The 27,418-nt window shown below is 39.2% G+C and overlaps 1 protein-coding gene across 4 annotated transcripts; it reads right to left on the bottom strand.

The window, feature by feature from the left end:
• Positions 1-9,065: 9,065 nt before the first annotated feature.
• On the bottom strand, positions 9,066-24,632 carry tbx3a (T-box transcription factor 3a). 4 transcript variants are annotated; one of them, XM_057818354.1, is made up of 7 exons: positions 23,500-24,632; positions 22,624-22,906; positions 21,868-22,014; positions 21,045-21,121; positions 20,555-20,712; positions 18,087-18,754; positions 9,066-10,988 (listed from the first exon to the last, which is right to left on the bottom strand). In XM_057818354.1, exons 1-7 carry the CDS (start codon positions 23,907-23,909, stop codon positions 10,545-10,547), a joined length of 2,187 nt encoding a protein of 728 aa, XP_057674337.1. In that variant the 5' UTR covers positions 23,910-24,632; the 3' UTR covers positions 9,066-10,544. The 4 variants fall into 4 exon arrangements, with proteins under 4 accessions (XP_057674337.1, XP_057674340.1, XP_057674338.1 ...); XM_057818357.1 differs by having other exon boundaries at positions 22,639-22,906; XM_057818355.1 differs by having other exon boundaries at positions 18,087-18,748; positions 23,500-24,631.
• Between the last annotated feature and the right edge of the window lie 2,786 nt (positions 24,633-27,418).

Here is a 27,418-nt window from a genome sequence, read left to right as displayed (position 1 = left end):
CTATAATGACAGGAGGAGCTAAACAGCAGATTAAGAGACTCATTTCTCATCATTTGCACTTTGCCAAATTGTTGTATGTCATCGAACCGTCTCAAAATATGATTTTTATTCTAATAAAAATGCTATTTAAGATTTTTTTTATCATGTCACAGGCACTTTAAACCACCTTATGTCTGGCTGTATTTTTGGAATAAACAGTACAATATGAACCACAAAGGAGGTGTACCAAACTCCCTTGTGACACGTTAAAACTCATTCAGCATTTAAAGGCATTCAGATGTACCATTCTGTGTGTCTAAGCCGGGGGTCGGCAACACGTGTTTTGAGAGCCGCATGCGGCTCTTTAGCGCTGCCTTAGTGGCCCCCTGGAGCCTATCAAAAATGTTTGAAAATGGAAAAAGATGAGGGAGGGAAATATATTTTTTGTTTTAACATGGTTTCTGTAGGAGGACAAACATGACACAAACAACATTTTCCAATGCTGTAAAAATGTGCAATAATTATTACATTTCAACATTTCTGTAAACTAAGATTTGCGTCATCGTCTGCGACGCAGGTTTCTATCAGCAGGGCGGCTGTTGTAAACGAACCGGCGGAGAACAGAGGATTCAGCGTTTCTTCGGCCGAATCAATGACATTCATTGCCAATGCGGAAGGATTTTCTGAATGTTTGCTCTATAGCGAGAAGTTTTCAAATCACAAAAGGAATAATGTGGAAAGACGTGCAGTGAAGGCATACTACTTTTGCAGCCGAGTACACAGTAAGTGTGATTGCATTACTTCTGGACAAAATTAGAGGAGTGCTAAAATACATTTGAAAAGTGGATTGCATCTCCAAACTTCACCACTGCTGCGAGTTTTGTTGCAACACGGGATATTTAGAGCGTGGAAAACCGTTCACAGATGGTGACTGGTAAATGAAGGAGTCATTCATCAACATATTAGAACACCTATTTGCAGACTTCAAAAACAAAACTGAGATGATACAGAAAATCAAATACATGCCTCTCGCACTAAGACAGTGAAGGAAAGGGCTATAAAAATGACAGGCAACTTCACCAATCAGCAAACCAAGGACATTAATTCAGCGGGAGCATACTCTGTGATGAGTCGTTTAATGAGATCGATATTGAACACCCATTGCTTTTATGCAAGTACGTAAACTCCGATTATATACTTTTTCAAAAGAGTGCTCTTTTATTTATTTCTTTTATAAATGCAGGCTGTGTTTTGTTGCACTATATTGTTGTTTGTTGCCCAGGTAAGAGGGGCATGTTATGCACATTCTATTTTTTTTTTTTTTTCTCGATTCGTCAAATGACATTAAAATTCTGATTTCTTTATCGCATTTCTTTAATTTTATCAAAGCAATTAAACATAATTCATCAATGTTGTAATAAAGTTAAACTTGAGACAGCATCGTACAACATCAAGTAGTCACGTGCGTCATTCTCTATAGAATGCACTGCAAGGAAAATAGCCTTGGACTTGTTCTAGGCAAGTTCCGGACTCGGGCAAATCTTGATCTTGGATGGTGTCGTTTTGAACTCACTACTTTAAAACTAATTCAACACACACGTCTGTTTTTCACTGTAGTAGCGGTTACTGGACACTAGAATGTGCTAGTGCTCCATGAAAGAACACACATGGATTTCCCACCTTTGTTCAATTTTGCTTCAAATGATCTTTTTATTTTTTTCATATTCACTTTTTAATGACTGGGATTTACATATTTAAAGGGCCTGTGTAGTTGATTTTACTTTTTATCATTTCTGTTTTTACATTCTTTATATGTAACTACAGTATAGCCATTGGATTCTTGGAATTAGTAACAATACTAGTTATACATTTATTCTTGTTATTACTACTGTTCTGGTTATTTTTTCCAATTTAATTATATTACTACTTTATTTTTATCAGATCATAGCACATTTTTCCTGCTAAGCAGTCAAAATTTACTATGCATTCTTGCTGCATTCTTGCTGTTGAATCTTGCTGTTGGCATCTTTTGGCAGCCTCCATAGGCTGTTTTCCTCTGGTATTTTCATTAACTTTGGATGGACATTAAGTTCTTGGTATATTACTTTTGCGCCATATTTTCTCCACTTTTTGCATAATATGGAGGGGCATGAACAGGGACGTGGCACCAAATTCTGGGGCCTGTACACTCCCAATTTCAGTGGGCCCCCATCCATGCCAATGACAGAGATGTGTGAGAAAAGAAAAAAGAGGGGTGTGGGGGTAATTATTTAAGGTAAAAAAGTATGAATATGTCACTGTCAGCAGACTAAACCATTTTGTGCCTACAAGATAGGGCCCCTTAGAATGCCCAATATGATGTAATTTAGAGTAAATTCTCTCAGTTTAGGTTACCAATATACAGGTCCTTCTCAAAAAATTAACATATTGTGATAAAGTTAATTATTTTCTGTAATGTACTGATAAACATTAGACTTTCATATATTTTAGATTCTTTACACACAACTGAAGTAGTTCAAGCCTTTTATTGTTTTAATATTGATGATTTTGGCAAAAAAGTCAAGAAAAACCAAAGATCCCTATCTAAAAAAATTAGCATATTTCATCCGACCAATACAAAAAAAGTGTTTTTTAATACAAAAAAATTCAACCTGTAATTAATTATATCAGCTATGCACTCAATACTTGGTCGGGAATCCTTTTGCAGAAATGACTGCCTCAATGCGGCCTGGCATGGAGGCAATCAGCCTGTCGCACTGCTGAGGTGTTATGGAGGCCCAGGATGCTTCGATAGCGGCCTTAAGCTCATCCACAGTGCTGGGTCTGGTGTCTCTCAACTTCCTCTTCACAATATCCCACGGATTATCTATGGGGTTCAGGTAAGGAGAGGTGGCAAGCCAATTGAGCACAGTAATGCCATGGTCAGTAAACCATTTACCAGTGGTTTTGGGATTGTGATCGGGTGCCATGTCGTGCTGAAAAATGCAATCTTCATCTCCATAAAGCTTTTCAGCAGATGGAAGCATGAAGTGCTCCAAAATCTCCTGATAGCTCACTGCATTGACCCTGTTCTTGATAAAAACACAGTAGACCAACACCAGCAGCTGATATGGCACCCCAGACCATCACTGACTGTGGGTACGTGACACTGGACTTCAGGCATTTTGGCATTTTCTTCACCCCAGCCTTCCTTCAAACTCTGGCACCTCGACTTCCGAATGAAATGCAAAATTTGCTTTCATCTGAAAAAAGTACTTTCGACCACTGAGCAACAGTCCAGTGCTGCTTCTCTGTAGCCCAGGTCAGGCGCTTCTGCCGCTGTTTCAGGTTCAAAAGTGGCTTGACCTGTGGAATGCGGCACCTGTAGCCCATTTCCAGCACAGGCCTGTACACGGTGGCTCTGGATGTATCTACTCCAGACTCAGTCCACTGTTTCTGCAGGTCCCCCAAGGTCTGGAATCGGCCCTTCTCCACAATCTTTCTCAGGGTGCGGTCACCTCTTCTGGTTGTGCAGTATTTCCTGCCACACTTTTTCTTTCCCACAGACTTCCCACTGAGGTGTCTTGAAACAGCACTCTGGGAACCGCCTATTCGCTCAGAAATTTCTTTCTGTGTCTTAGCCTCTTGCTTGAGGGTGTCAGTGATGGCCTTCTGGACAGCAGTCAGGTCAGCAGTCTTGCCCATGATTGCGGTTTTGAGTAATGAACCAGGCTGGGAGTGTTTAAAAGCCTCTGGAATCTTTCGCAGGTGTTTTGTGTTAATTCGTTGATTCAGATGATTAGGTTAGTAGCTTCTTTAGAGTGCCTTTGCTAATTTTTGGAGATAGGGATTTTTGGTGTTTTTTGACTTTTTTTTTTGCCAAAATCATATTAAAACAATAAAAGGCTTGTCTACTTCAGTTGTGTGTAATGAATCTGAAATATATGAAATCTAATGTTTATCAGTACATTACAGAAAATAATGAACTTTATCACAATATGCAAATTTTTTTAGAAGGGCCTGTATGGACTAGGGATGTGCGCAACAAGTTATTTAAGCGTTTAACCTCCTACTCATAATTAAAGGTTTCGTATTTTACTAGTCGGTTAAACGTAGCATCATGAGCTCCTTTCAGACATACGCTGAACTCTATAGCCCTTATGTCTGAAAGCAATTTCTTAGGATGACTGACACGGAGATGACACGGACATTAACCAGGTCACATCCTACTATAATGCCTGGGACTTTACCGGGACGTGATATGCATGAAAGCAGCCTGTAAATTCCTCGGTCACAGTGCGAAGACTGATGATGTAAATATCATGGCGGGCCGATCGTCATTTCCTCTTTCTTCACAGTAAGACGAAAAGCGTAAACAAACATCGCAATCGTCAACATGGCAAACTGAAAAAATAGCAAAATTAAACTGGAAACATAACGAAATTAATTTACTACTGAATCTTAGGACCGAAGAAGAGAGCACATTTTAAATCTTTGGAAATGTGTTGTTTATTTAGTTGCCGATGCCGACCAAAAAATTATGTAATGTCTGGGTTATCTAATCCCGTGTCTCGCCCTCCACGCACAGAGAGTGCCGAGTCGCTAACACGAGACAAGTCTGAAAGAAAGAAAAAGAAAAACTCCCAAATGGCTGGGCAGATTTTGACAAAAAATAGTCTGCTTTATATATGAGCACATACCATTTTATTGTGAGATTTGGTGGGCTTAGTTTATAGTTAGATGCACCTTATGCTTTATATGTGGGACCAGGAGCGCCAAAATCTATACTTATATAAACATTTTACCCAGTTGTACTTTGTTTCTAGAAGTGTTCTTGGATGAGTTTGATCTCTGTAGGCCTCCATTTACTGTGAAAAATTCATTCAAAACTCCAAAAATTAGCAAAGAAAATCCCTGATTGTGGACGCAACAGCGCTATCCTTTGGGCAAAAGACAGTTGCGATTGCAATGTCACCGTTGGCTTTCAAACGTTACGCTTCCATGTACAAATTTAAATTTGCTGTGATGATATGTTACGGCTTTGAATACTCCACAACAAGTGACATGACCTGAGGTAAAATGTGACTGGTTAATTTTGAATGAATTTTTTAGTTATATGAAGACGTGCACAACCACATTTCAGTTTGTTTTTAATTTACTCTCCCTCACGAAAAGGATTACTTACTACGATATGGGTGGAAAAGGTGGTGATTTACTGTATTTTTGTTTCATTAAAGCTGTCCTATTGAACAAGGTGGTGCAGACTTTTTATTATTCACACAATGTAGAGGACCACCATAATATACCCTCATGTAGGTTCCACAATAGCAGCAAGAGGGAAAATACAGCAGATTACAATCAAGTGTTTTTATTCACGGATAATTTCATCCGTCCAACTGTTTGAGAGGAGATTGAGGTTTAATGCACATTTAAAACAACATCCGCTAAAGTGATGAAAGTGTTTTTTGTTTGTTTGTCTTTTTACACAAATCTGCCATCAGTATCACTTGCACTCCTCTCATAATGACTAGCAGTGAGATTATACCGGCAGGACTGCACTCATGTAATATAAAATAACGATAACAATAATCTCTGTCATGTAACAATACATAGGCTCCGGGACAGTAAGCTGTATCTGTTCTCCTGGCTGCAGATTAAAAGGCGCCACCACTCATAGACTTTACATTCAGCACCTCCAGTCCATTGTTTACCATCTGCCTTTGTGCACATCGATAGTGTTTGCCATCTGTGCACTTGAACCCTTCACAAATGTTTCAAACAGTCTCTCAACGAGCTCCCATCAGGCATGACTGCAGTAATAGATCTGACGAGTCCGCACATGCTATGATCTATGGCGTGGTTTTCATACACCGCAGGTTTTAACATACACATTAGAGAGGCAAAGAGCTAATCCACATCAACGGAGTGCTTAACTACTACTACTTCAGTACATACTGTAGTGCGTATTGTGGTAGTCTGTATAATTTACTGCAATATTCATGGATGGGATAGTGACCTGGCCAAAATTGAGAAAATCGGCCAGTCCAGATAGATAGGTTTTTATTCACGCTCGTAACTCAGAACACTTGTATGTCAAATACAATTCAATTGAAATAAATGGACACGCCATGAATATATTCTGCCCTGCACATAACAAAAATAAGTGTTTTTCAATGAGGGGAAAAAGGCGCTTTTTAATATTTCACTTGATAAAAACATACACTAATAATCTAATTAAATACAATATGTATTCATTCATTCACCTTCCATACTGCTTATCATCATGAGGGTTGCCAGGGGCATGGAGCTTATTGCAGCAACTGACTAGGCAAGAGGTTGAGTACAGTACAACTGGAAACGGTTGCCAGCCAATCACAAGGCACATTAAATATGCTGTAATAATTTCAATACACCATATGAAGCTGTTTTTTAAATAAATTGTTCAGCTAAAGTGATGCATGTTAAGAAGTGAAGCTTGAGGTCATCAACGCGATACAGTACTCGTACCTAAAATCACACATCAAAGCAAACGATTAGGCGAACTTAAAAAAAAAAACACTTCCAAGTTGAGTCACTCAGGTCACTTATACTAAAATATAGCATACTACAAAATGTACAGTATTTACTGTATCAAGATAATAAAACTGTCCAGCACCATTATAGTACACTACTATTGTAAGCTGTACCATTCCATTCCATTCCATTACATTACTTTGGCTTCCTTTAATGACCTATTCTGTACTATATACAACCATACCTTTCAATAATATGCTGCTTATGCTGCATCCTGTATCATGCAATAATAATAATAATGATAATAATGATCCGTGGTATACTGCACCTATGTATGACACTACACTATATTACACTGTATTACTAATTACTTTTTTTCTCACGATTCTGTCATATGGTACGGATTGACCTATATTGAACTATTACACCCTATTACACACGATTCTATACGCTGTCATAACTACACGGTATGATTGTATAGGCAACTCGGCCGATTTCTATGGATTTTTAAGAAGAATTGCAGCAAAAAAAAAAAGTGATGTACATAATTAAAACTCATACGGATGATGATATAACTTAAAACTGAACAGTAATAGTTCTATATCCCAAAACAGCTTTTGTACCTCTTAAACGTCCCTAACCATGGACACAGAAAATGTGATAATATCCACCAGATGGCGCCACCTACCCGTCATTTAATTGAACCAGAGCAGGCACAACCTGTTGGACTAGCCCGGTTGGGTTGTCCTAACTGACACACTTGGTGCAAAATGACAGTGGAGCGCAGTAGATTTTACTTGTTCTTACTAATTGGCGCTACAGGAAACTAGGTTTTTGGACCGTAATTATAATAGAGGATCATGATGTCCAGTTTTGTATTTTTATTAAAAAAATTTTTTTTTTTTAAATTTTAAACGCTGTTTAATTGTACAGCGGTGCACACAGAACTAAGATGTGCATACCATGTCTAACATTTTGGTTGCCTCATTTCAAATCAAAATGTCGTGGTCACGTGGAACAGTACTATGGATACACTCTGATTCAAAGTGTGGATCTCAGGTAGAAATTATATTGTGGGGGGGAAATCATTTTTTACCCTTTGAAAAACGAGGTAATTTGACCAAACTTTTGATTCACAGATTACCTTTTGCCAAAATATTAGCAACAGTCCATTGTGGAGGATGCCCACCTGAGGCTCCACAGGCTCCAATTAGGATCAACGAACCAAAAGTTGTCGCTGGACAGCATGTTTGCTCACAAAGAGCATCTGACACTTCCCGGCCATGATCGGCCAGATTTTGTGAGTTAAGTAAGGATTACAAGTTACTTCAATGTCAAATTGTATATTCTATATACATTATTTCAACAAGGGTTTGAGCTAACAAATGAATTCTGAATTGCGTGAACAAATGTGAACTTTAGTTATTAGTAATATAACTTAAGTTATTTTGCTTTGAAATTTAGTTTGTTACAGTATAAAGAACTATGTTGCCATAGATAATTCTTATATTAGACAACCTTAATAAAGTGATATCTAGAGTGCAATATTGAACCTTTGAGATATATACCTAGTAGACTTGATTGAAAGGTAACTCCCTATTTCAGAATACTTATATAATTTATGCATATTTTGCAATATTTTTTCTCAATTTTTTAGTGTATGTTTCATGATTTATAGTCTTGTTTTCTTTTCAAACTGATTATTTAATTGAAAATTTTCCCACAAAAGTTCCGTGTTAAATCAGTTAATGCGGTTCACTGGCGACTTGAGAATAACTGGTGGTTAATGCTTGGCGCCCATATCAAATTTTAAATAAGACTCCATAAATACACGTTCTTCGCATGTTGATTTTTTGCGGGGTAAGAATTATACTTCTGAAATAAAATACAAGTACTTTAAAACAGGGATTTAACTTTTCAATCACAGTGTACGCATATACACACGCACACACTCATTGGTGTATTCGCACAAGCCTTGTAGGAATAAGATCCGCGAGGGCTGCCGACTGCAGACGCTTGGCCGCCTGTCGCGCAATAAAGTGCAGATATGCGCGCAAGAGGGGCGCCAGGTGAGCAATAAGTTCGGACGGGCGGGCCTCAGTTCAGACGGAGCGCGTCGTGTTTGCGGCCGTCCCCTAGCGCCAGCCTCGCTGCACATTAACCAGACGGTATACACATAAAGATAGGCACCTGATAAACCCTTGACTCCGAGCTGAAGCCATTAAAAAGACGAGAGGACAGCTTTTGCTTTTTCAATGTCACATTCTCGTCCACATTCACAACGCGTTTTTTGTCGACCTCGAGTTTGTTTGCTCAAATTACACTGTGATGACATTGAAATATATGTCAGTTTACTTTTTTTAACAGCTCCGAAGCATATGTACCTTATATGATTTTTAAAATAAGACATTCGTTACGTAGGGCGCGTTTACACTCGTTTAATTGGAAATGAATTGTAAATAATTAGGTGAAACTGTTTCAATATTCTACCAAGGCACGCTAATATAAATATAATAATAATAATATAAACCAAGCTCAGTTTAAACACAAGTGGTAATGAGTGCATGCGTGATGTAGAATGACAGATCAAAACGAGCATTTCAACGTTTTATTGAAACTTTCATGAACACAATGTCAATGTTGTAAACTAGACTTTATATCCGATTACAACATAACCCAATTTAAGAAACACAAACAAACAAAAATGAGAGAAAGAAACCTTCATATTTTTTTAGATTATACGGCACTTTAAACGACCAGGTTTACACATTTCCGTAAAAGAAAAAAATCCACTTTTTGTCAAACTCTAACATTTGTTTTGCGTTTCTAATAATAAAAAAGTGATTTTTTTCCTTTAATATTTAAAAAAAGGAGGTGTTTTCAAGCCATTTTTGCGGTGTGTCTAAGGTCGCCTTTTTCATTCGTTGAAAAGAGAAACACGCACACACACACACACGCACACACACACGCACGCACGCACGCACGCACGCATGTCCACACAAACGCTCACACGCACGGACAACAAGTGAAAAATACAATGGCACATGAGTGTGAGTAACTAAGTGGATATTAAGGGAGGAATAAAATCCATATTTTAAGATTTAGACAAGAGGGGGGTAATAAATGTAGATGGCAACAGAAGGATAATAGCCACAAACTATCATTACACAGTTATATCCACAATAAATTAACAACAGATCCCTAGGACAAACTACTTTTTATTTACACGCAACAATATGAAATAATTATACATAAATATTTTATATACTCATATGTACATGTAGACTCAATTCTACCTTTCATTTACTTTTATTTTTTGTGATATCTACTTTAGATTTTCTGCTTCCCTTTGCCTGTTGAACATTACGCTTGGGCCTGTTTTTTTTTCTACCCAGAGTTGTTTCTGGAATAAGAAAAAACTAAATATAAACAAGTATTTCAATTTAAAATTTGTGGTCGTCTTATATTAAAAAGAAAAACCTATTTTCCTTCCCTCTCTTATTAAAGAACATTCACGATCAGAGAAGGAGGATGATGATGAGGAAGATGAAGAGTCGTGCATGCAACGCTTTCGGCCAATTCTTTCAAATTGCAATTGTACAAGAAAATACAGCAGTTTTACAGGTAGGTTATGTTCACTGGTAGTGGAAATCAAAAAGTGTAAATTCAGAGTGCATACTGGGAAGTAATAATAAAACAACAACAATAATAATAATAATAAAAAAAACATCGTGTATGCAGTTTGGAGACAGCAGCAACTTCAATTGATTAAGTCTCACCCATGACCACTTTTCAGTTTCAATACTTGTACGGTATTAAAAAAATGACAGGTTAAGTGTTGTTGTTTTTTTAATTTAAAAAGAAAAAAACGATACATATCAGATGAGTATTAAACCAAAGTGCATTCCAGAAACTAAAACATTGTTTCTTTTTTCTCTTGAATTTTCTCTCCTTTCAAAACCTGCTGAACAATGTCCTCCGTTTTCATTCAAGATATTTGGACGCCTCAAAAATGTAAATTAGAAATAAAAAGATTGTGTGTGTTAAAAGAGGAGGGGCGGGGGTCCTCCTATTTAGGGCGATCCGCTTCTTGACCTGTCCTGGTTCGAGTCCAGCCCGCTGACGAGGCGCTGGATGCTCTGCAGCTCATTGGCGCCTTCCTTCTCCGCGCACAATTTGGGTGACACCGAGCGACTCGTCACCTCCGACGTGGAGTCGAGGGCTGACACCGGGCTGGCCGGGACCAGCACGTCCCCTTTCAAGTCGCCCCCCAGGGGTGCCATGGCCGAGGCGGCGGCGGCCGCGGCCGTGCTGAGTAGCGTGCTGTCCGGTACCGTCATGGGGAGCGAGTAGGGGTTGTACCTGAGTCGAGGGCGCACCGCGTTCAGGAAGGGATGCCGGTGCACAGAGGACGAGGAGGAGGACGAGGCGGCTGCTGCCGAGGAGGCTGCTGCGGCTGCCGCCATATACGTGTAAGGGTAGGGGAACAGACTTCCGAAGGGGGACATGGCCAGACCCTACAAGCAACACAAAAAGAAAGAAACATCAGCCTTTCGTCTTATATTGGCAACTTTCATGTTAAGAGTCAAATGAACATTCTGATTTGTTAAACAGTGCAAATATTGTTATTCAACGCATGCAGTGGCTGTTTATAAGTGAGCTTTTTTAGTAGTATTCTCGAAAGAATCACTGAATTAAATATAGAAATATATTTTAAAATAAATTGCTTTAAAACAAATTTTAACTTTTCAGATATACAGCAGCCTTTTAGCGCTTTTAGTTAAAACCCCTTAATGCCTGCAACATGAAGCAATTGTCAGAGAATCCCAAAACTTAAAAAATAAGGTCCTAATGGTACTTTTTTCAAATTTGTTGAAAAAGAAAAATCAAAATATGTGTAATAAGCGCTCTAATATCTATAACCCTATCTATAACCCTAGCTAAATCCAGATTTTTTTTTTCTCATGGAACCTGCAGATGCATGTTTTGACTTGCATCCATCATTTTTTTTTTTAATTTCAAAATTCTAAATTAGTCTCAAAACAATGAAATTCTGAGTGTATCAAATGTGATACACTAGGCTAGAAGGGGTTAAAGTTGCCTATACAGTTCATTTGTTTGAGTACAGAATAAAATGAAGCTTGTATTGATGGAAACAGCTGTTTTACCTTTTTAAATGTTCTTATCAATTCAATTAGTTTTTCTAATACTCTGAATGCAAAGTACTTTTACTAGTACTTTGAAGTTCACATTATAATAGCACTTTTAGCAAATGGAAAAATCTTTTTACACAACCTCCTCCCCATATATTTTTTCACTTTCTAAACATTTATAATACATTTTAAGTGCAGTTCACTTGTAGTTAACATTCACCTACGATATGATTAATTTACATAAACAAATAATTGCATTGTTAACATTAATCTTGAACTCTTTCAATGGAATCTGGGTAAAACTCTGGGATCTTAAAATTGGTAAATATGATGGTACTTGAAAAGCATAATCTATTTGGATTCACTATATGTATTCATAATATTACATATGGCGGAAAACACAAGGCTGAAAAAGCAGTTTCTTCTCTTGCACCCCTCTTTAAAATAAACTTCTGTATTTTAAGACAAAAGAACTGTTGTGATTGATACAACAATATGTCTTTATGCTGCCATAGCAGTTTCATGAGGCATCAAGCCCCCGAACTATTCTTAATTTGTCCGTTTTACCCTGGAGCCCCCCGTTTACAGACACTGCGCAACGGCTTTTGATTCAAAATGCCATTTTAAGCTTAGAAGCATTAATTGAGGTCTAATATTTAGTAAAAAAAAAAAAAAGACTTTAAAAATGATTTACTTGTATATCTTAAACGTTTAAACAAACTACATCACAATGGAAAAAAGTGTAAATAGGTCACGCTCATAACTAACACCTAGTTGTATTTTTTTGTTACTGTCGTAATTTCTCAAATATTTTAGATGATAATCGATCCAAACAAAGAAAAATTGAAGGGGGGGGGGGCGTTTAAAAGGGTAAATATATGAAAAGAAAAGCTCAACCACACCTTGATGTCTGCGATTTCTGCATCGCAACCCTTGTTATATTACCATGTTTCACCCATAAAATCCCTAAAAAGTCCAGCTGTGGCCATTCACAGCTGTATCTCGACACTCTTTGATACATGCTATTGAGTTTTTGGATCGAAACAAGGTAAGTATGCGATAATATCCCGTTAGAATCATGGTGTCTTTAATTAATCTCTCTCATGCTCTCACTTCCAGTTAGGGTTTAGGGGTAAACAAATTTCCCCCCAGAAAATTGAGCTTTTAAGCTTTCCAATGATGTATCACACATGCATGAATATAGGACAATTTTGAAATTTGGCCAAATTGGGGGGGTCTCGGAGCAGAACTTCAAGTCACCTGAGTGTTGTCTGCCATATATAATCTTTCAAGTATGGTATTATTTTGCTAATAAATTTAGTAAATACAAAAATGTACACAGTGTCGTCAGTACTGGATGTCATTGGAGAGTACCTCAATTAAGGAAAATCAACACGAAATAATACACCTTTACTGACATATTGTGTGTCTCAGTTAGATTCATACTTATTTTGACATTAAATGTCTAACCTCCTTATGCAACACAATTTTAAATGACATTTCCCATGCCCCACCCTGACTCAAAGTTTTCTGTAAGTCGGCTGAAATCAGATTTCTTATCAAGGTCATTTCCCCCCCATGATACATTTTTTTTTTCCTGGAAATTGGATAAAAATCAGATATCACATGCGTGTTTTTCCCCAAATGAAATGGAACACAGTTTGGTTAAATCTGGATAAACACCAGATAGCAGATCAACAGTTTTTTGTCTTAATGCCACACTGTTGAATGGAAATTTGATTCAGTTGAAGTGTCAGATTGCTAGTAATTTTTCCCAAATACAGTATAATGTTGCTCAATTCAGTCATATTCACTTCTGCTAATCAATGGCTCTCAATTCCTCACCCAATGGGGCCAACGGCGAGCAACTTAGCAAATGTTATTCAAAATGCTCAAGTGAAAGAAAATTCCAATGTCATATCAACTCACACAGCACAACCCTAATTATGTTCTTTCATAAATATGTTTCTCCTCCACACTTTTATGATTAATGCCAGACAAAAGGATCTGTCGCTCTGTTGACAAAAGTTGACAACACAAATCCTCATCTGACACCTTTTATTCAGATGTTTTCCTTAGCCTGAGAAAAACTATGCCCCACCCTCTGACGCTTGTGGTGGAACTCTATTAAGTAGTTTCAGTCCACTGTTTTTGGAAACACGTTAATATCCTTTTGCAGTCGACTTCAATGCATTCCCTTCCTATCCATGCAGTCGCAACTCTGTCGTGTGTGTGTGTGTGTGTGTGTGTGTGTGTGTGTGTGTGTGTGTGTGTGTGTGTGTGTGTGAGAAAATTTTTATGTTTTTCATACTTTCCCAAGCCATCATTGACAATGGATGCCACGTTGTGTGGCCATGTCTGGGGACACACTTGCAGTGATCAGAACCCTGACCATATTACAGATTTCCAGAGCCACTGGCTCATTAGGAAAAACTATATATGCAAATGCTACAGCATTATCGCCTCCAGGGAGTGCCACATAATCGTGAAAAAGGTCCACGTCAATATAATTAACTCATTCGCTGCCATTGATTGAGACAGACATCCAATCCATTTAAACTAGTAGGGTTGGAAGTGAATGCTCATGTTTCAGTGCCATTGACAGCAATAGATGTCCAATCCATTTTCCAGATAAAATGTATTGGACATCTATCGTATATACAAATTGAATTAAATCGATAGTTACTGCTTAACAAGAAAATATGTAAATGTGAAGCTATTCGTATTATTATAAATGTTGATACAAAGTCACTCGCTTTCTATGTGTGTGTGTGTGTGGGGGGGGGGGTTAGAGAGAGCGAGAGAGAGAAAAAAAAACTAAACAAACATTGGAAAGCAGAATACTCTTAAATACAGCTGGGTTCAAAACATCCAAATTACAGTTCATTTTAACCAAAGTGCCAGGTCAAACAGGGTTAATATGACCCCCCCACCCCCCAAAAATAGCTTACTCCACTATTTCGGTCAAAATAACACAACTGGTACATCTTTTTGACCCAATGACAAAAAAAGATGGGAACGTTAAGTCTGCCAAATTAGTTATTTGTCGCAGCTGTTAAAGGAAGATTTTGCAATCAGAAAATACAAAAAACGCACACTTTTTTCTTTTATTAACTTGACAAATAACAAAAAAATTTGGTTGACTCTCATCCCGCCTCTAATTTGGTCAACGTGCCCAAGGAAAAACAACCACCCATGAACAGAAGTTATGATTCACAAGGTGTCAATAGTTTGCTGCTCATGTGGGAACCTTATGTGAAATGCATCTTTTTTTCTAACAGTGTTACAGTAACTTTTAAATTTTATAAAAATTAAAGAGCACAACAAATAGTTGAAATCTTAACCCTTTAATGCCTCTTGTACCAAATACGGCACATACCTGATCAAAGCCACCTCAATACTTGTATTTATTTATTTTTACCATAGATGTCAATTGTCGCTAATCTGTGTCAACTTCTTCAACTTCATTTAGCATCTACTTCAAAGCAAAAACAAGTAAAAGATGTTTAAATCTTTTTTTTTTCTTTCGTTCTTGGCATCTTGGGGTCAAAGGTCAGGTCTGCTTTCTCTGATTGTTTTTTTTCCCCTCCTTGTGTTCGGTGGTTTCTCTGACATGTAATTAGATCTGCAGAAGATGGCGTCAGTGTCCAGTGATTTTATTTCACGTCATATTTATGTAGCCTACTTCTGTCAAGCCATAATGACAAATTACATCCCACCTTTGAAGTTGCTAACTTGCTTCTGAGCAATAATAATGATAATGTACTTTCATTGCAAAAGATTAATGAACCGTGAATTGAAGATGGAGGGAGCAGGTCACCACATTAAACCTGGCCTCTCCTGATTTCAGTATTTATATATCTTGTACATCTCTCAAACCTACACCCAAGCTGCTTTCTAGTATACTCAGCGACTGATTCATGGAAATTGCTGTTTGCAAATGTATTATCACTCTCATAATCCTTAAATTGGGTATGTACAATTTTTATTGTTTCCGACTCACTTAATCCTCAAATTGCACATGTACAGTGTTCTTCTGTTTTTGCTATAGTTGCCAATGTTTCTTAATCGGCATCAAGAGCTCTACACCAGACAAGAGTAAGCAATACTGTCAATAGAGGGAGAGTTTCATGTAAATCTCAATCATGTTATTGAATGTGCTGATTAAAAACACTCCACTTTGATTGTGTCAGTCTTTTTCTTTATACGCTTGGAGGTTAAAGGGGTAAAAATTGGACTGGCGGAATTGACTGTGGGAGTGCCAACCGTCTAAGGGTTATTGGGGGCGCAGTAACAGTCTTGCCCCCGGGCCCTGGCAGCCTACACCATTGCACGCGTGGATCAAAACAAAGTTGCGTGCTGTCTTCTGGAGAGTCACACAGTTTTATCAGCGCATATTAACACACCCAGAGGTTAACTTGCATAGCAAAACGACGTCCCGTAACCAAGTATCAGCACAAACGCAAAGAACGGCCTGCAGCAGAGTGTAAACAGCTTTGTCTAAGTTCAAGAATTTCTAATGCGTATTAAAATTCCTCACGTCTGTACTCGACCGAGATGCCTTGACGATGTGTCGGACAATATGTCGAACTGACGCGGTACCTGTTTGGAATATGTTGATCACCTTGAGCCACAGGAGCAAAATGGTGTATGGTTTTAGCAATCATTTTGTTCAATTAACAACATTTTGAGCTGACCGTTATGTAGGGCAGATTTTGCTGTTTTTTTAGAGGTTGTATTTTATGAAGGTATTAGAGTTGAATCACAGGTGTACCCAACATTACTTAATGTGTCATGTATGTATGTGTATTAGGGATGGGCTTTGATTACAGAAACTAATCCAATTAATTAGAGGCTTATTAATTTACCAACTTTTCATTAATCACATTTTAATCAATTGAAGTGGGTCGCTGGGAGACCCCGTGTTTACTGTAGTTCACTTTTTAAAAATTATTATTTTAATTTTTTTTTTTTTTTTTTTTTTTTTACAAATTTTAAAGTGTGTATGTATGTATGTAAAGTATGTGTAACCCACACGGTGCATCTTTTTGACCCAATGAAAAAAAAACTAACAGAGGAAAGTTGTAACCTTTCAGTGTTAAATTTCAGTATTTGTCAACTTTTTGATGGAATCAAAAAATATACACAGGCGTGAATGTTATTAACTCTTAAAAACTGCATTTAATTACAATTCAATAGAAAACAGTAGAAAAAGAATATGCTGGTCTTAAGCCTATAAGAGCCTTGACGTTAAATAGCCATTTTGCACATTTTGCAAGTGACCATGCTACCATACCTATTCTTGGTCCAATATTGTCACATACTTGTTGGCAACTTATAAACTGAAATAAGCTCTTCTTACCAAAACTGATATTATTTTGGCAATAGGAATGAATTTTACTTGTTTCTCTGCCAACGGTAGAAATGAATAATATTTTGCATTGCCAAAGTACATGCCACACGGAAGAGGAAACACAAAACCGGAAGTACCGCTCCACAACAACACTCATTCAAAACATCCTCACAACCCATCGAGTTATGGGTGAATTACATGTAAAGACCAGCACAATGTGTTCATTTATACAAACCCACATTTTTTAATCAATGTGGTCATTAATCGCATATCTATACTATGGTAACTGTACTGAAGCGTCAGTTTAATCGGTGTATGGGAAAATCGTGCACTGACAAAGGTTCAGTGTTGTTTAAAGGGCCCGTTTCGCTAACACAACCTATATTAAATTTTTTTACTAATCTTTTGTAATTAATTAATTGAGACCCTCATGAGTATAAGCAGCGCTGAAGATTTATGAATAAATGCAATTAACACATTAGTCCCACCCCTAGTGTATATGTTTATATATTCATTTCCTATGTAACATACTCTCAGAAAGGTGACAGGGGTGCTGTAGTCCATCCTAGCTGAAATGGGATGAAATACACCCTGAATTGGTCATCAGTCTGCCACAGGGCACACACAGAGATGGACAACTGTTTGAACTCACAATCACAGCGTGAATGGAGCTCACGCAGTCTTCTCTGAAATCAGGCTAATGTACCAATACATCATCAGTGACTTACTAATTAAAATGTCATTTCTGTCCCTATAGAATATTGCTACTTTTCAGTGTTAAATTTCAGTATTTGTATAATTTTATATGAACATTTAGTCAAAGTCATTTTCGATGCACCTTTTGTGCTCTCGTAGAATATGTGTGCCTGGTTTTGTGACTAGTGAGTTGAGAGTAATGTTTTGCCTGCATGCATCATTGTTTTCCATTGCTACACCTTGTCATTAAAATAACACATAAGTGTACCCAAAGAAGTGACCCGAGAGTACTTGTTGCACTCTACTCAGAACACTGTGTTTACATGAAAACATAACATAAAAACATGTACTCACATGCTGTAAAGAGGGAGTGATAGTTTTTTAACCTCAAAGAAGATTTTTTTCCCCCTTACCTGCGAGGCCAAGACGTGTTGCTGCAGATGGAACGGCAGGCCCGGCGCCCCCGCCAGGCTCTGAGGGGAGGACGCCATGCTGCTGGTGTCCATGGTGCTCACCCCTCCCGTGGAAACGGCGGCCAACAGGGGCCCCATGCCCGCTGCCATGTTTGTGAAGGCGCCGCCCATGTTGAACTGGCCTGGGTGCAACAGGAACGGGTGCGCGCCCCCCAAGTGGTTGAAAAACTGCTGTCCTGTCAGGCCGCTGGGAAATCCGAAGTTCGCCATATGGCCGTGATGACCCATGTGCGCGCCCTCTGTCTGCACAGTCAAAGGCACGAAGGCGTCCTTGCCCGGCGGCCGGCACTCTTCCTCCTTCGTCGGGTCCAAGCTCGGGCTCTTGACGTCCTCCCCGGAGCGAGTAGTGCTGGAGATGACGGTGATAGGGCTCTGTCGAGAGTCCGCCCGGCCTCGCTCAGTTGTCGGGCTGCCGTCTCGGGTTCGGCCGGGGGGTTCGCCGCCGCCGCCACCACCACCTCCTAACAAATGGCCCTTGGCGGGGCTCGCATCGTGCTCTTTGCCGTCCTCTGTCGTGGTGGTGATTTTATTGGAGTCTGGACCGTCCTTGACGTGGCCGTCTTTGCTCTCGTCGTCACTGTCTTCGTCGCTGTCACAAAAGTCTGCACCTCCGAAAATGGAACAAACAAACATAATTTGACATCTTCTCGAATCCCGCGCCACAATTAATAAACAGCTGGTCCAAGGCTAACGCGAACATCTGCTTAATAATAATTTGTCTGGTTTAAAACGTTATTATATAAACAGTTGAGGAATGATTATTCAAAGTTGTCTTCTTTCACAAGAAAAAAATAATAATTCACCATTTCCCTCTTTTGACATATACTCATTTCATTTAATCCGCACAAGTTATTTTCTATGGTGATTCCATTTGTCGTTAGACTTTATTGTTGTTGTTGCACCACAAATTATTTTTGCCCGTTGCTGTATTTATAAACCATAAATTAAACACCAGATGACATTTTCAACCATAAATTCATCGTGTACTGGTTTATTTTTCTTGCTTAGATGAAATTCAATATCCCACGTAGTGCTTTATAACTTGTTGCGCGTAAATCAACCCTCAGCTCTTCATTTCTATGCCATTTTTATTTTGTAAATTTTATTGCACTCGTTGTATGAGACAATTCCTCATTGAATGATCAATAATCAATAGAGCAGAAATTGAGGACTTTATGTGGCGTGAGTCTGTCTGATCGTAATTACACAATTGTAATCGAAATTAGGTTGAAATCTTAAGCCTTTTTATTCTTTGAATGCTCCAGTGTTTAGGCACTATGAAGCAAAATATTAGAACCGTCTCACAATTTACAACAAGCACAATCTTGACTAGATTAATATGCTTCTGATATTATCCACAGTGGAAAATAAACTGAGAAAAAATGCAAAAAAACAGTTTAATTAGTCTTGTACGTTTACCATAATGTTGTGTCCCATGCACGAAAATTTAGGAAGATTATTTAAACCAGTATTTATTTACCTATATGAATCGAATTTGGTTAATTAAGGTATTTATTTCATATATCACCGATTGGTTTTTGTAGCGCACGTGCGCTCTGTGGTAAATAGGGGAATGTACAGAAATCATAGCTTTTAAGAAACCGATATATGTGCGTTCACCGTCGTATAATTTGTTAGCTATAGTCTCAAATTTGTCACATTTATGTGTTTTAAAGTTTCATACACGTACCTTGCATGAGCGGAATTTTAATGGTGCTCTAGCAGTAGATTTGAATGTGCAGGTGTACCTAATAATTTGGCAAGAACTAGAGAACTTTTAGGCATTCATCAGCATTTCAAAGATGTCAGTTTGCATCAAACCCGAGCAAAAAACAGATAATGAAAAATACACACATGTGATAATAACCATAACTACGTCACAAAAATTGAGTTTGATATGCAAAATTTTTATCCCTATGATTAAATAAAATCTATTGGGGCATGCATGCACAGTGGAGCTCAGATGTATAGTTATTGTGTATTTTTAATGTTTGAATTTTGAATCAATATTTCGTATATTTAAGTATGCGAAAGTTATTCTTCACCAGTATATAATTGCAATAAATGCATTGCCACACTTGGGGAAAGGAATATCATATAAGAAAAACACCCCAAAACATAATCCAGCCACCTAAACACTGGCCCAAATGTATAGACACACGGCTGAGTACCTTTCAAGTGGCATGCACAGTGGAGCTCAGATGTATACTATCTTTGTGCATTTTTAATGTTTGGATTTTTCATAAATATTTCGTATACTTAAGTATGCAAAAGTTATTCTAGACCAATATATAATCGAAATAAACGCACTGCCACACTTGGGGCAATGCATTTCCTATAGAAAAACACCCCAAAACATAATCCAGCCACTTAAACATTGGCCCAAATGTAGACACACGGCTGAGTACCTTTCAGGTGTGGGGGCCCCACGGTGGACACGGGAGGGGAGGAAGCTTGCCCGAAGCACTTGAAGGGGGCCTGCTCCCCGGAGGAGTCGTCTGAAGCCCCGTTCTCCTTCTTCTGCTGCTCCTCGTAGGAGCGGATGGACTGCAGGGCCAACTGCTTCCTGGGCACGCAACACAAATTGCCTTCACATTTCCGTAAAAACAAAACAAAAACAGAAAAAAAAAAATGGCTGGAAGAAAGCTCCGTTACCATGGATACAAATGCTACGCTTCCATTTCGCCTTATATTTTTGCAATAAACGCCCGCTTGTGAGTGTGCTGGTAAAATGCGAGGTAATTAATTAAATGTGCTCCATATAGCAGCAACGTTTTACAGCGTGCAGTAAGAGAGCAACATGCCCCCAGGCTCAATTTGGACGCTTTGACGCGTTTTAATCCAACTAACGCGATTATTATTTCTCCGTGTTGTTGTGTTGTTGTTGATTTAGCCTACCTCTTTTCCCGTCGACCGTTGCCAGTGTCACGGAAGCCTTTGGCAAATGGGTTGTGGTCGATTTTAAGCTGTGTTATCTGTAAAATAAATAAATGAATAACATTTAAAAAGCGTCTAAGTCAGTGTTTTCGTTTTTTATTGACAAATGTATAAGGATCCACTAAACTGACACTTTTTGGAGGGGGTGTTCAACGATATAAAAGAAAGCACAGCCATAAAATAAAACAGGAATGCAAGCATGCCTCATGAAAGAATGTTTCTCATTTGGCGTTTATGTGAACGTTTTTCCCCTTGCAGTGTGATTTTTCAAACTTTGTGATAATTTCCTTCTTAATATAAAATCTCTTAACTTAAAAATACATCATTTCAGATGTATACATTCGATTTCACTCACACACAAACGCAAGCATGCACACAGCGTATAGTGTGACACGAAAAGCCTTTTCTCTTTCTCCATTCATGCGCAGAGCGTTGCCCTTCTTCTTTTTTCTCTCCCATTTCTCAACCTCCCCCAACTTTTTTTTTTGCACATGCAGGGAGAGAGAGAGCGAACCGGAGTGGTTGAGAGAGTGATTGAGAGAGAGAGTGAGAGAGAGAGTGCTTGTGTGTATGAGCGTGTATGTGCCACTACCAAATCCTTTCCACGTGATTTAATTTTTTTTTTAACCATGATAACTTGCAACATTCCTCACCACAGCTTTGCAAGTCTTTCATTTTTTATGAAAACAAAACGGATGCACTCGAATGGATGCAACAAGCAAACAAAGAGGAAGGGGCTTTTTTGTATTATTAATATTATTCCCTTTCATTCCCATTTGTTTACCTTGTCATTCTGATAAGCGGTCACTGCAATGAAGTCGGTTTCAGGGAACACGTAAGTCCTGAAGGTGCTGTAGGGCAACTTGAGGATGTCGTTGGCCCTCACGATGTGAAAGCGAGGTTGATATTTGTGCATAGAGTTCAGAATGGTCTGCAAACACATAACGGACACCAGCAAATCTATAAACACACTGCCCTTGTTATCAAACCTTAATCCTGTGAACAAAATGTTGTTTTAATGCAAGTGCACGCTATCAAAATACAGAAAGTGTATATTGTTACACAGTTGCTTTTGGCAGAATGTACCACAATATTAGAGACTTCAAATGTTAAATCCAGAAATGACTGAATACATGCATGTTAGACAGTACAGGAAGGATTCTTTGATCGTGAATTTGTGTATTTTTTATTAAGACCAAAGGTTTCACACGAAAACATTTTACTCATGGCTATAGTGAGGCTTTGTATTATTATATATGCAAAACCACGTGAAGTGATTCTCATTGAATTGTGCTGTCCAATAATGTGATCAGTATCTCTTTGTTGCTCTGAATTAAATTATAATATGCAAAAGCACGTGAACGGATTCATAAGAATTGTTGCTGTTGTGTCTAATATTGTGGCTCAAAAATAAATAACATATTTGTTATTTTAATCCTCTATAATAGTGAAGTATATTTAAAACATTATAATAAAATAATACTTGATTGTGCAAACAAAAGAAATAAAATAAAAGTAGGAAATAGTAAAAAGGACATACATTAGTAGAACTTACAAATCCATGCTTGTCGGAGATGTTGTTGGTGAGCTTGAGTTTGTGGAAATTGACCACCTTGGACATCCACTGCTCTCCCGTAGCGGGGCTGTCCGGGTGGATGTACATTCTCTTCGGCATCTCGGGGTCGGCTTTCCCTGCCACCATCCAGCGGGAGTTGTGGAACTTGTACCTGCAGTCGTCCGCCGCCACGATATCCATCAAGAGAATGTACTTGGCCTTCTTGTCCAGGCCCGTGCACCTCACTTTGAACGGGGGGAACATCCGCCTTGACATCCAAAAACATTTTGGGGAGTGGATTTAATGCCAAATAATACGTTTGGATTAGACATTTATAAAAATGTGCTATCAATGAAGATGGACGAGAGCATGTTCAACATATAAATACACGCTTTTGACTTGTAAAATTTTATTTTGATGAAGCACGACTTTGTAGAAAACACACACACACACACTTACGAAGGTGCGATCTGTTGGTGTAAAGTTTTAGGGAAATGAATGATGGGATTACAAGGAGAAAATCAGTGTGTATGCGTGCGTGTGTTTTAATGTGTGTACACAAGGCTTTACTGGGGGCTTAATTACTGCAGGGCAAATCCCCCCTTTTAAACGATTGAACATATTAAATATCTCATGTTTTTATTTATTTAATGAACTGTAATAGAAACTTTTGGTGCGTTGCTTTTAATTTTCACCTTTTATTCAGTTAAACATTTTTTTTTTATAATTACAGTTGTCTTAGCAATTGGTTATAAAGCAAGGGAACCTGAGTCTATGCATTTCCCCCCCCCCCGAAAACCGAATTCTAACCCGTGGTGTTTGAACTCGAATATGTAAAAGAAGCAGGAAAGCGAGCTTCACCTTCCGGATTTGGTGATCACCATCTCGGTGCCCCTCTTGTGGAAGAGCTCCCAAAGCTCCTTGGCTTCCAGGTGCACTTTGGGGTCGTCCTCCACTTCCTCCTCGGGCTCCAGGCTCTTGAGTGGTCGGAGGTGAGCGGCCGCTGCGGCTGCCGCGGCGGCCTGGTGGCCAAGCGAGGAAAAGTGCAGTCCAGAGTCGGCCGCTCCCCCCATCAGCTGATCCATGATCGGCTTGCCGAGGGCTCCCGGCAGCGAGAGCGAACCGCTGGGGGGCAGCGCCAGAGCCGGGAAGAAGGGCGGCTGGTGGCCCAACATAGCGCTCATGGCAAATTCCGGACCCCGGTGAGGTATAAACGGATGATATGCCATACTCGAGCCCTGGATGACTGGATCTCTCATCAGGAAGTTCATCCAAGTGCTTTGCAACCAGTGCGGATGTGTAGGCTTGGAGTGTTTTGGACGCGGTTGTGGATAAAAACGAGGAGAAGGAGGGGGTGGCAAATGTTCAAGAAGTCCTCCTTCAAACTTCAAGCATCCACCGAGAGTCCACTATTCTTTTTGTGTGTGTGTGCGTGTGTTTGTGTCGGGGGTGGGGTGGGGGGAGTTGGGGAATTAAAAATCAAAAAGCGAAGATGTTCTCCATGAAGTAAAGAGCGGCTGCACTTGAGAGTTTGCCGCACACACACACGAACCAGCTCGGGTGCGTCAATGAAGTATACAGCGATGCATTCTTCCTCTTCACTGCGTCGCCATTCCCGTTTAAAGGAGATGAAGACCCCCTAAAAAAGGAAGCAAAAACCTGGTCCCTCCTGGCTGACTTTCTCGGCGACGTGTTGCGAGGTATTTCCCCCGCTTTCGGAGCCTCCCCTCTGTGTCCTGTCTCGACGGGCTCAGCACTTCGTCGCGCCTCTTTACGCACGCACGCACACACACGCCGGACGTTCTCTCGCCTTCACGCGCATTTCTGGGAAGGACGTCTGCGGAGAAACAAGTCGCTCGAGAGAGGAGAGAGAGGAGGAAGAAGAAGAGGAGGAGGAGAGTGAAAGAGAGAGAGAAAGAGTGTGGTAAGGTCCCAGCTCCGTGATTTTCCTAGCGCCTTCTGTGGCCCACGGGGCTTCACGCAGGATGGATGTGTTGTAGCGACTCCCTTTGATTGGCTCTTTGACGCTTTCGGACCAATTGTAAGGCACCACGGGGGCGGGGTTTTAACAGGTCCGGGTGGAGGGAATCTGGCTGGAGACTTATAAAAAGGTGTTTGGAAAACGGCAAAAGAAAGCAGGGGGAAAAAGGGGAAAGGGTATTTTTAAAAAATGCATGTGAAACGATCCCAAGCGTCAGCCAGTCAGGCAGTCAGTCAGTCAATCCGTCGCTCCGTATGGTGTGAATATGTCAAAACCGAGTTTAGTGAGACGTAGCGGGACGAGCGAGGCGAGCCAAGCCGAGGAAGCGACGCTCTTGCCCGGCTTAGTTGTTCGCTCACTGCCGCTCGGACCTCGGAGCTCTGTTCACCAATTTTACAGCTAAACATCGCCGATTGTACTCTGACTTTATCAGCGTATTTCTGCACAATTTAGCCGACCTCGTGTGGCTTTCTTATTGCACATCCAGCTTTTTAACACACACACCATTTCCTGTTAGTTCCTCGGGTGATATAGGAGCTGAAAAAATAGGAGTGGTAGGCGGAAAGAGGCGCTAGATGACAAGCTACAGTATATTGCTGCTCATATTTACATTGTATGCATGCGCATGCCATCCCCGATTTAATTTCAAATATTTAGACGTTTGACTTTATTTTAAAATTTTAAAAAATGCAATTTGTATTAAAAACAATAATTTAATATGTTTGTATACTTGACTGCTTGTGGGTGGATGTTCAGCAGTGCGTGTCTTATCATTTCTGGCATCAAAACAGCAACAGATATTGCAAATCATAACTAATCAATTGTGCAGGCAAATATAGAACACTTCCCGGCACAAGTGCACCACAGGCAACAATTCAATTTCAAGCTGCACACTTATAGTGTGGCAGCTAAACGCATCCGCCATAGATGCGAGTATTATAATAATCCTTTTTTATTGTCCTCGCGTGTTATCCGCATGCAAATGTCCTGCTTATGTGGTGTTATTAAGCGCGTCTGTCGTCATCCTTTCTCTTACATCGACGATGCTGGACAGCTTTTAATACTTTGAAAGGTTTAAGCCATGCGGGGATATGAATAGAGCTTATAGATTTGTGTATGCTGGAGTGATTGCGGTATTATATTGGAGTCGGCAGTGCAGACAATGTGCCTAAATAAATGTGCACAGTTGAAATGCCATTTTAAGACCAAATTCACAAGTAAACTCGAAGAGCAGTGACCACTCGGTCACCTCGGACCAACACAGTGAATTGTCAATGATTTGTCACGCTCCCCTGTGCTTTCCTCATCTCAATCAATAGTACATATTTTTGGTACAATTTTAATATTTATTTAGCAAAAGTGAGCATATAAAATATTTGTGTTTGTAAATTTTGTGGTTTTTCTTGACTTGCATTCCATATTCTTATGTGAGTAATACTCGCTCAGACGTTTTAATGCACGTTTGTATTTTTAATTTAGCAGTAGCAGTCATGAAAAATCACAAAATGAGATTGGCCTGCCTGCCTATTAAACACACCTCAGACGCCTACGTGCACGCGCACGTATGCGTGTGCATGCATGGCGTGCTTGCGCGTGTATGTTTGTGTGTTCATGCACACAGTGTGTCCCCCTCTGAGGGTTACACACAAAGATATAGACTTATGTGTTGCCTGTTATTGATTTCCCACAAAAAACAAAAGCTGTTTATAAGCCCCATGCAGAGAAATCTTGTGAAGAGTGGTACAAGATTAACTAAATAAGTCATATGGCTAAATCTTTACACTCGCTATAGAAGTATAGCTATAGTATATACTGTACCCATACATGCATTATATATGGTGGAAAACACAAGGCTGAAAAAGCAGTTTCTGCTCTTGCAGCCCTCTTTAAAATAAACTGCTGTATTTTAAGACAAAAGGACAGTTGTGTCTGAACAATACGTCTATATGCTGGCATAGCAGATTCATGGCGCATTAAGTCCCCGAACTATTTTTAATTTGTCCGTTTTACCCTGGAACCCCCCATTTACAGACGTCGCGCAACCGCTTTTGTTTCAACCTAAAGAAAGAAGGTAAGTAATCATATTTATTATTCGAAATGTCTATCATTTATATCTTAGAATCATTCATTGATGTCTAATATTTAGTTTAAAAAAACGACTTTAAAAATTATCCACTCGCATATTTTAAACTTTTACACAAATTACGACACAATGAAAAGTTAGCGTCTGTAAAAAAGTCACAGATATCTACCTCAAAATTATCGCTTAATTGTATTTTTTTCGTTACTGTCGCATTTTCCCCAATATTTTAGATGATAAATAATCGACTCAAAAAAAAAAAAAAAAAAAAAAAAAACGTTTAAAAGGGTAACTATATGAAAATGAAAATCTGGACCACTCCTCGATGTCTGCGATTTCTGCATCAAGACCCTTGTTATATTACATTGTTGTACCCATAAAATCCCCCCAAAATCCGGCTGTGGCCATTCACAGATGTGTCTTGACACTCGGTGATACATGCTACATGGAGTTTTTGGATCGAAAAGAGGTAAGTATGCGATAATATCTTGTTAAAATCGTGGCGTCTTTAATTATGCTCTCGCGTGCTCTCACCTCCAGTTAGGGTTTTGCTGTTTAATTATTTATTTATTTTTATTTTTTAAATTTTTTTATGCCGTCCTGTTAAAAAAAATTCTCCACCCAGAAAATTGAGATTTTAAGCTTTCCAATGATGTATCACACATGCATATAGGACACTTTTGAAATTTGGCCAAATTGGGGGTCTCAGAGCGGAACTT

The sequence above is a fragment of the Corythoichthys intestinalis genome, chromosome 17 (assembly GCF_030265065.1).
Source record: "Corythoichthys intestinalis isolate RoL2023-P3 chromosome 17, ASM3026506v1, whole genome shotgun sequence".
NCBI classification, from domain to species: domain Eukaryota; kingdom Metazoa; phylum Chordata; class Actinopteri; order Syngnathiformes; family Syngnathidae; genus Corythoichthys; species Corythoichthys intestinalis.
The sequence above is the reverse complement of the archived record's forward strand: the minus strand, read 5'-3'. Positions and strand labels throughout refer to the sequence as shown.